Consider the following 9,555-nt stretch of genomic DNA (forward strand, 5'->3'; position numbering starts at 1 on the left):
ATGGGGGTTGTGCCTTTCTTTGTTTTGATACAGAGTCCATCAGTGAGAAGGACGAAGGGCCGTATTACACTCACCTGGGCTCCGCTCCGAATATCAAGGCCATCCGTGACATCATGGAGACAAGGTGGGTTGTTTTATCCCGCGTCATCCCACATAATACAAAGGAACAGGTTTTTCTATACACAATTACTGAATGTGTAACTTTTCAATGTTTCAAACAAACATTTTAACGGTTGCTTTCTCACACGCAAATAAACCATAGGAACAGGTATTTCTGTGCACAATTACTGAGCTTTTCATGGTTTCAAACACACATTTCAACTGAAGCTTTCTCACACCAGAGCCATTTTGGGATCACTTTCTGGTCACGTGACCTCCATACTTACAGTAACAGTTTCCTGATTATACCAGAATTCAACATGGTGGCATATAAATCATGACATGGATATGACACGTAGACATTCCATTAGTATGTAACCTGGGAATACGTGCATCAGGCCTGTATTTGTTCCATTCCTGTTACATTTGTGATCCTCTGTAGCTGTGTGACTGTGGTCCTCTGTAGCTCAGTTGGTAGAGCATGGCACTTGCAACGCCAGGATAATGGGTTCGATTCCTGAGACCACCCGTACGTAAAAATGTGTGAATGTATGCTGCTTTGGATAACAGTGTCTTCTAAATGGCATATATCCAATGAGGTACATAAGCCCTGGATTGCTGATGCTATTGAGAGGCTTTGATGCCATGTTGGTTCTCCCCAGTAGGAGCAGGCTGTGTTAGGAAAGAATGGAATTCTACACTGTTTTAAGGACAGAATTACATGTATTTTGTTGTTGTAGTGGGGACAGTAACATTAGTGAGCTCTAAAAATGATAATTTAAGGAAAATGTTATATTTTTTTATTTGTATGTTTAGGTCACATCATATAATTTAAAAGTATGCTTTAAGTTGTCTGTAATAGAATACACATGACAAAAACAAAATGGAGACATTAATAATGTAGACATTAATAAATGCATTTCTAAAGCTTCCAAAATATGATTTACAATGGTGGGAGAGTGCCAAGATGGAGGCACTGTGGTTTCAACACAGAGTCCCCTGTCAGTCATCAAGTGTATGTGTATATATACAGTGCCTTGCGAAAGTATTCGGCCCCCTTGAACTTTGCGACCTTTTGCCACATTTCAGGCTTCAAACATAAAGATATAAAACTGTATTTTTTTGTGAAGAATCAACAACAAGTGGGACACAATCATGAAGTGGAACGACATTTATTGGATATTTCAAACTTTTTTAACAAATCAAAAACTGAAAAATTGGGCGTGCAAAATTATTCAGCCCCTTTACTTTCAGTGCAGCAAACTCTCTCCAGAAGTTCAGTGAGGATCTCTGAATGATCCAATGTTGGCCTAATGATGATAAATACAATCCACCTGTGTGTAATCAAGTCTCCGTATAAATGCACCTGCACTGTGATAGTCTCAGAGGTCCGTTAAAAGCGCAGAGAGCATCATGAAGAACAAGGAACACACCAGGCAAGTCCGAGATACTGTTGTGAAGAAGTTTAAAGCCGGATTTGGATACAAAAAGATTTCCCAAGCTTTAAACATCCTAAGGAGCACTGTGCAAGCGATAATATTGAAATGGAAGGAGTATCAGACCACTGCAAATCTACCAAGACCTGGCCGTCCCTCTAAACTTTCAGCTCATACAAGGAGAAGACTGATCAGAGATGCAGCCAAGAGGCCCATGATCACTCTGGATGAACTGCAGAGATCTACAGCTGAGGTGGGAGACTCTGTCCATAGGACAACAATCGGTCGTATATTGCACAAATCTGGCCTTTATGGAAGAGTGGCAAGAAGAAAGCCATTTCTTAAAGATATCCATAAAAAGTGTTGTTCAAAGTTTGCCACAAGCCACCTGGGAGACACACCAAACATGTGGAAGAAGGTGCTCTGGTCAGATGAAACCAAAATTGAACTTTTTGACAACAATGCAAAACGTTATGTTTGGCGTAAAAGCAACACAGCTCATCACCCTGAACACACCATCCCCACTGTCAAACATGGTGGTGGCAGCATCATGGTTTGGGCCTGCTTTTCTTCAGCAGGGACAGGGAAGATGGTTAAAATTGATGGGAAGATGGATGGAGCCAAATACAGGACCATTCTGGAAGAAAACCTGATGGAGTCTGCAAAAGACCTGAGACTGGTACGGAGATTTGTCTTCCAACAAGACAATGATCCAAAACATAAAGCAAAATCTACAATGGAATGGTTCAAAAATAAACATATCCAGGTGTTAGAATGGCCAAGTCAAAGTCCAGACCTGAATCCAATCGAGAATCTGTGGAAAGAACTGAAAACTGCTGTTCACAAATGCTCTCCATCCAACCTCACTGAGCTCGAGCTGTTTTGCAAGGAGGAATGGGAAAAAATTTCAGTCTCTCGATGTGCAAAACTGATAGAGACATACCCCAAGCGACTTACAGCTGTAATCGCAGCAAAAGGTGGCGCTACAAAGTGTTAACTTAAGGGGGCTGAATAATTTTGCACGCCCAATTTTTCAGTTTTTGATTTGTTAAAAAAGTTTGAAATATCCAATAAATGTCGTTCCACTTCATGATTGTGTCCCACTTGTTGTTGTTGTTTTATATCTTTATGTTTGAAGCCTGAAATGTGGCAAAAGGTCGCAAAGTTCAAGGGGGCCGAATACTTTCGCAAGGCACTGTATATATCATATATATCACATTTAATGTGGAGACGTTACAATCAGAACGCTCTGTAACGTTGTACACTTCTGAACAGACCCCATATTTACACCCACACTTAACAAACGTTGTTCATATTCTCATTTTATTGCCGTACACTCTTCTGTTACTATATCACATGCATCTACTCTAACTATCATCCTTGCTTTTGAAGGTCTGGGCTAACTGGCAGTGCCATCAGGATTGAAAAAGTGGTGTACACAGGCAAAGAAGGGAAGAGTACACAGGGATGCCCCATTGCTAAATGGGTAAGTGTGATTGAAGTATGATAATATCTCCGAAATTCATTTTTTAAATGATTATCACACACCAGATAGGTGCAGGGAAATGTGTTGTTTTACAGAGTCAGACATAGTAGTACAGCGCCTCTGGAGCAAATTAGGCTACTAAAATCTAAATATATGGAGGAATCACTCTGAATTGGGGATGCTGTAATGTGTACCTTCCATACTTTGATCAGACAGTATTGGTTTAAGAATAGAGTTGAAGTCATGGGTGGTGGTGGCATCTTAATAAGAGGTTCCTTTCCTTCATCAAGGGCACATCGATAGATTGTTCACGTTGTCGACTAGGGTATTCGAACCGGCGACCTTTCGGTTGCTGGCCCAACGCTCTAAACGCTAGGCTACCTGCCACCCAATTGGGATAGCCAAAATTAGAATCGAGGATTGCTATTTAGAGCACAATGGTCAATTGTAAAAACGCACCATATTGTAATTTGAAGGGAATCTTTACTGTACTATCTCTCTGTGATCTCAGACCAGATGCCTCTGGGAAAAAGGCACTTCATCTCAATGAGATTTACAATCAAATCAAATAAATCAAGACATTGGTGTGTTCCAGGTGATCCGACGCGGCAGCGTGGACGAGAAGCTCCTGGTGCTGGTGCGTGAGCGGGAGCGCCACAAATGCGAGGCGGCGTGCATCGTGGTGATCATCCTGATCTGGGACGGCATCCCCACCACCATGGCAGACCAGCTCTACATGGAGCTCAGCGACACTCTGACGAGACACGGCGCCCTCACCCAGCGACGATGTGCCATCAACGAGGAGTAAGGGCCTTTGCCTCTAAAATCGTCATTTCTAATCAGGGGTGCACTTTCACCCCCCCCCCCCCCAGTTTTAGCATTGGAATGTGATCCTAAACGAGGCAGTGGTGTGTTTTAGGACTATGCGGGCGCCTCCGAGCGGTCGGGTACACTGTTTGGAGAGTTTATCCATCTGGCAAAAAATAAAAAATAGAAATTGTGTACCGCCCACTTCTTAAACGAAAGTTGCGCCCCTGCTTCTAATCATACCATACATGTGTTTCGACAGCTGTACCAAGCACACACATTTTCTTAACCTTTTCTAATTTGAGTCATATTATTTGTTTGACACTGACAAATGTGCAATAATCCAAGACATTACTGAGGGGTACTGCAACCACATTGTGCTACTTATTGCTATGCAAATACAGTACACTGCAAAATAGTACACTCAAAACAGGAAAGACCACCTCAGGAGAATACGTTTTTAATTCAAATGTACAACCAGTTTAAAATGAATGTAGGCCTGTCTGTGACCAACAGATGCATATCTGTATTCCCAGTCATGTCAAATACATAGTTTAATTTATGATTTATTATTCATTTATTTCAATTGACTGATTTCCTTATATGAACTGTCACTGTAAAATCTTAGAAATTGTTGCATGTTGTGTTTATCATTTTGTTTAGTGTACAACTTCAAATTGATTATAATACCTGAAAACAAACTAAGGTAGTAGAGTTATGATAGGGGATATATAATAACAATACCTGCTTAACTGACGACCAGGCATGACACACACTAGCTGGGCATTTGGTCAGATGATACACCATAATATCAAAGGCCAGCTTGTCCCGGTCCTGATACCAATGAACAGAACAGCTCATTCACACACTCCCTTCTGTTGTCTCCTGGTTAGCTTCACTTTACAATACCCTAAACCCTATCTGGGATGAGTTACCTGGTGGTGAATTATTGATAGTTGAAGGCTATTCAACCCCACCCCTGATGAGAGGAAGTGATCACACTTATCATGTCATAGCGTTGTTTGTGACAAAGATTGCCCAAAGCTGGTCCATCAGAATCATCCTAAACTCAGTCAGTTAGACATTCTATTGCATTATCCCTCTGTGTCTAGCCTGGTCTCAGATCTGTTCGTGCTGTCTTGCCAACTCCTATGGTCATTTGTTGGCATGACAATGACCATTCGCAGGAGTTGCCAAGACAGCACAAACAGATCTGGGACCAGGCTAATTCATGTATAACATAGCTAACTCATTTAGTTCTCCAAAGCGCTGCGTACGTGGCTACACTCTGTCAGGTAGAACAGCTTGTTCTAGTCAATGCACACAATGACTGCATTAACTACTCTACTGGCAGCATCTGTCTCCATCTGTCTCAATCTGTCTCAACCTGTCTCAATCTGTCTCAACCTGTCTTAATCTGTCTCAACCTGTCTCCATCCATCTCAACCTGTCTCAATCTGTCTCCATCTGTCTCAATCTGTCTCAATCTGTCTCAACCTGTCTCAATCTGTCTCAACCTGTCTCAACCTGTCTCAACCTGTCTTAATCTGTCTCAACCTGTCTCCATCCGTCTCAATCTGTCTCAATCTGTCTCCATCTGTCTCAACCTGTCTCAACCTGTCTCAATCTGTCTCCAACAGGAGGTGTAATGTCTGCACTCTACAGGAGCGCATGTGTAATGGCGTAGCGTGCCGTTTCAGCATGATGTAATGTCATTCACCATGTCATCAAACAACTGCCGATAGTATACTATGAATGCACCTCCTGCTAGCCAAAATCGACATGCTATTTTCCTTTTACCATGTTGTTCACATAGGCATAAGACGGACAGGCTTTACTGCAGGTTTCCAATGTAATTTTTCACTGCTAGGCTGACTCATAAGTAAAAGTTCTAGGAGTTTCTTTGTGTGCTCGAAACTACACTTTCCCACTGGGAAGAGATGATTAGCTCCTATATAAATCTCAATTATCCATACTTACATATTCGTAATTACAATTATATTTTACTTAAGATATTGGGAGTATACAGTTGAAGTTGGAAGTTTACATACACTTAGGTTGGAGTCATTTTAAAACTAGTTTTTCAACCACTCCACAAATGTCTATAGTTTTGGCAAGTCGGTTAGGATATCTACTTTGCGCATGGCACAAGTCATTTTTCGAACAATTGTTTACAGACAGATTATTTCACTGTATCACAAATCCAGTGGGTCAGAAGTTTACATACACTAAGTTGACTGTGCCTTTAAACAGCTTGGAAAATTCCAGAAAATGATGTCATGGTTCTAGAAGCTTCTGATAGGCTAATTGACATAATTTGAGTCAATTGGGGGTGTACCTGAAATGTTTTATTTGATTAAATGTCAGGAATTGTGAAAAACTGAGCTTAAATGTATTTGGCTAAGGTGTATGTAAACATCCGACTTCAACTGTACGTAATAAACCTTTTGTTGGAATGGTAACCGTACCACCTGGTATTTGGAAATGTATAAATTCACAGCAATGTGTTTGATTAAATGTTTATACACAGGATTTAAACCAAGCCTATGACAATAAATAGTAGGTGTTGATTAAGGGTTTTGACAAATGTACTTCTAGGAGGGAGCACTTGGTAAATCTAGCATGGAGTTTTATGAATAGCATTCAATGAGTTGTTCCTCTTGTCCTTGTTGTTAAAGAGTATGTGTGTCCGGTATAAAGGAGTTGTTCCTCTCATCCTTGTTGTTAAAGAGTACATGTGCCTGATATAAAGGAGTTATTCCCCTCATCCTTGTTGTTAAGGAGTACATGTGTCTGATATAAAGGAGTTATTCCCCTCATCCTTGTTGTTAAAGAGTACATGTGTCTGATATAAAGGAGTTATTCCCCTCATCCTTGTTGTTAAGGAGTATGTGTGCCCGGTATAAAGGAGTTGTTCCTCTCATCCTTGTTGTTAAAGAGTACATGTGTCTGATATAAAGGAGTTGTTCCCCTCATCCTTGTTGTTAAGGAGTACATGTGTCTGATATAAAGGAGTTATTCCCCTCATCCTTGTTGTTAAGGAGTACATGTGTCTGATATAAAGGAGTTATTCCCCTCATCCTTGTTGTTAAGGAGTACATGTGCCTGATATAAAGGAGTTATTCCCCTCATCCTTGTTGTTAAGGAGTACATGTGTCTGATATAAAGGAGTTGTTCCTCTCGTCCTTGTTAAGGAGGACGTGTGCCTGATATAAAGGAGTTGTTCCGCTCGTCCTTGTTGTTAAGGAGTATATGTGTCTGATATAAAGGAGTTGTTCCTCTCGTCCTTGTTAAGGAGGACGTGTGCCTGATATAAAGGAGTTGTTCCCCTCGTCCTTGTTGTTAAGGAGTATATGTGTCTGATATAAAGGAGTTGTTCCCCTCGTCCTTGTTGTTAAGGAGTACATGTGTCTGATATAAAGGAGTTGTTCCTCTTGTCCTTGTTAAGGAGTATATGTGTCTGATATAAAGGAGTTGTTCCTCTCGTCCTTGTTAAGGAGGACGTGTGCGTGCCAGGGGTATAAATGCAACCATTTCTAAAGATTTTACTGAGTTACATTTAATAGAAAAACATCAGTCATTTGAAATCAAATCCTTAGGCCCTAATCTATGGATTTCACATGACTGGGTAATGGGTGCAGCCATGGGTGGGCCTGGGAAGGCATAGGCCCACCCACTGGGGAGCCAGAACCAGACAGAGATAGGACCTCCACACCCGGCTTCTTCACCTGCAGTATCATCTGAGGCCAGCCAGCCAGCTGATAAAACTGAGGGGCATTTCTGTCTGTAATAAAGCCCCTTTGTGGGGGAAAACATTCTGATTGGCTGGGCCTATGCCCTCCCAGGCCCACCCATGGCTGCACCCCTGCCAGGTCATGTGAAATCCATAGATTAGGGTCTAATGAATTTATTTCAATTGACTGATTTCTTTATAAGAACTATAACTCAGTAAAATAGTTTAAATAGTTGCATGCTGCTTTTATATTTGTGTTCAGTATAATTATATAACAGAGTTATTCCTCTCATCCTTGTTGTTTAGGAGGACGTGTGCATGCCAGGGGCTGGACCCAGAGGCCTGTGGCGCTTCCTTCTCCTTCGGCTGTTCCTGGAGCATGTACTACAACGGCTGCAAGTTTGCAAGGAGTAAAATCCCACGCAAATTCAAGCTAACTGGGGACGACCCGAAAGAGGTGAAGCATACAGTACATACTGTATTAATAAACATATTTATTTACTGTTACTCTAATTATGCATTGCCAGTCATCAAAACAAAGCTACACTGAAATAATGTGTTTTGCTTCTCTATCAGGAAGAAAGGCTGGAGCAAAATCTTCAGAATCTGGCAACCCTAATGGCCCCCACATACAAAACCCTGGCACCAGATGCCTATCAAAACCAGGTAAGGATTTCTGGGCAGCGTCCATGTATAGTACTGCCAGACATTTGACATGTATAGCATTAAATCAACATTAACAACTCAACACAAGCTTTAAAAAAAATCCTACCCATGATTAATTTAAAGGGGGCCGCTGCCCAGAAATCCGCATCCCCAACAGGAGCATATAAATGAAACTATTTATTAGCTTGAACAGTGATTAGTTTCATTTAGTGAGACTGATTTTTATGCTCGTAACATAAACCCTAGTGGAATACATGTCTTCTCTTTGCACCGAGGGTCGTGTTCAGTTGGGCACGCCGTAGCATAATGTTTTGCAACCACAGACGAAAATCTGTGTGTTCATTGGACAAGTTCAAGTTGTACCTCCATTTTTCAAAAAAAATTCAACTGAACACAAACCTGGTATTTCTGTGACATACTGGTACTTAACCCAATAACCCACATTCTCTTAACGCCAGATAGAACCCCTTATCTACACTAGTACAGTGACTCGCCTGAGGAATGACGCCACCTGTCTGCAGACAGTGATTAACTCCCATATTGTTCATCCACAGGTGGAACATGAGCAAAGGGCACCAGACTGCCGTCTGGGAAAGGGGGAGGGGCGACCGTTCTCCGGGGTCACCGCCTGTATGGACTTCTGCGCTCACGCTCACAGAGACCTCCACAACATGCAGGGGGGCAGCACTGTGGTGAGCCAACATCTAAATATGACAGAGCAAAATGTCAACACAGTATCAAATGTTTGAATTTGCTAAAGAAAACAAACAAACAAAAAAATAATGCAATAATCAGAAGATGCCTCTTCCCAGTGGATATTCAGATGTAAATAAAATAACACTAGTCAAAGCATTTGTAAAAAGCAAACAGAGCCCTCAAGCTTGTCTCTTCCCACCCACCATCTATCCCAGGTGTGCACGCTAACCAAGGAAGACAACCGCCAGATCGGGAAGATTCCGGAGGACGAGCAGCTCCATGTGCTGCCCCTTTACAAGGCCTCGCCAACGGATGAATTTGGCAGTGCAGAGGGCCAGCAGGAGAAGATCAAGACGGGCGCCATCCAGGTGCTCAATGCCTTCCGCCGCCAGATCCGCATGCTCTCCGAGCCCGCCAAGTCCTGCCGGCAGAAGAAGCTGGACGCCAAGCGGGCTGCCGCAAGCAAGAATACCGGGGGACCGGACACGCCTTCGAAGGCAGAGAAAGCCCTACAGGCCAAGCTGAAATCTAGTAGCACTTATGAGAGCATAGCTCAGAGCACTCCTGGGACAGGTGGGTGGAGATGTACACAGTGTAGCATGGTTCAGACACAAGACGCTAATGTAGGAGGA

At 42.3% G+C, this 9,555-nt stretch overlaps 1 protein-coding gene across 1 annotated transcript in view; it reads left to right on the top strand.

Moving 5' to 3' along the window:
- tet2 (tet methylcytosine dioxygenase 2) overlaps nucleotides 1-9,555 on the top strand; it is a 57,900-nt gene that overhangs the window by 42,065 nt on the left and 6,280 nt on the right. Inside the window, exons 3-9 of the mRNA XM_065003772.1 lie at nucleotides 34-124; nucleotides 2,928-3,021; nucleotides 3,617-3,825; nucleotides 7,868-8,018; nucleotides 8,138-8,227; nucleotides 8,782-8,919; nucleotides 9,139-9,496. Coding sequence (XP_064859844.1) covers nucleotides 34-124; nucleotides 2,928-3,021; nucleotides 3,617-3,825; nucleotides 7,868-8,018; nucleotides 8,138-8,227; nucleotides 8,782-8,919; nucleotides 9,139-9,496 — 1,131 coding nt within the window. The remainder of the gene's footprint in view (nucleotides 1-33; nucleotides 125-2,927; nucleotides 3,022-3,616; nucleotides 3,826-7,867; nucleotides 8,019-8,137; nucleotides 8,228-8,781; nucleotides 8,920-9,138; nucleotides 9,497-9,555) is intronic.

The sequence above is a fragment of the Oncorhynchus nerka genome, linkage group LG18, assembly GCF_034236695.1.
Source record: "Oncorhynchus nerka isolate Pitt River linkage group LG18, Oner_Uvic_2.0, whole genome shotgun sequence".
Classification (NCBI taxonomy): domain Eukaryota; kingdom Metazoa; phylum Chordata; class Actinopteri; order Salmoniformes; family Salmonidae; genus Oncorhynchus; species Oncorhynchus nerka.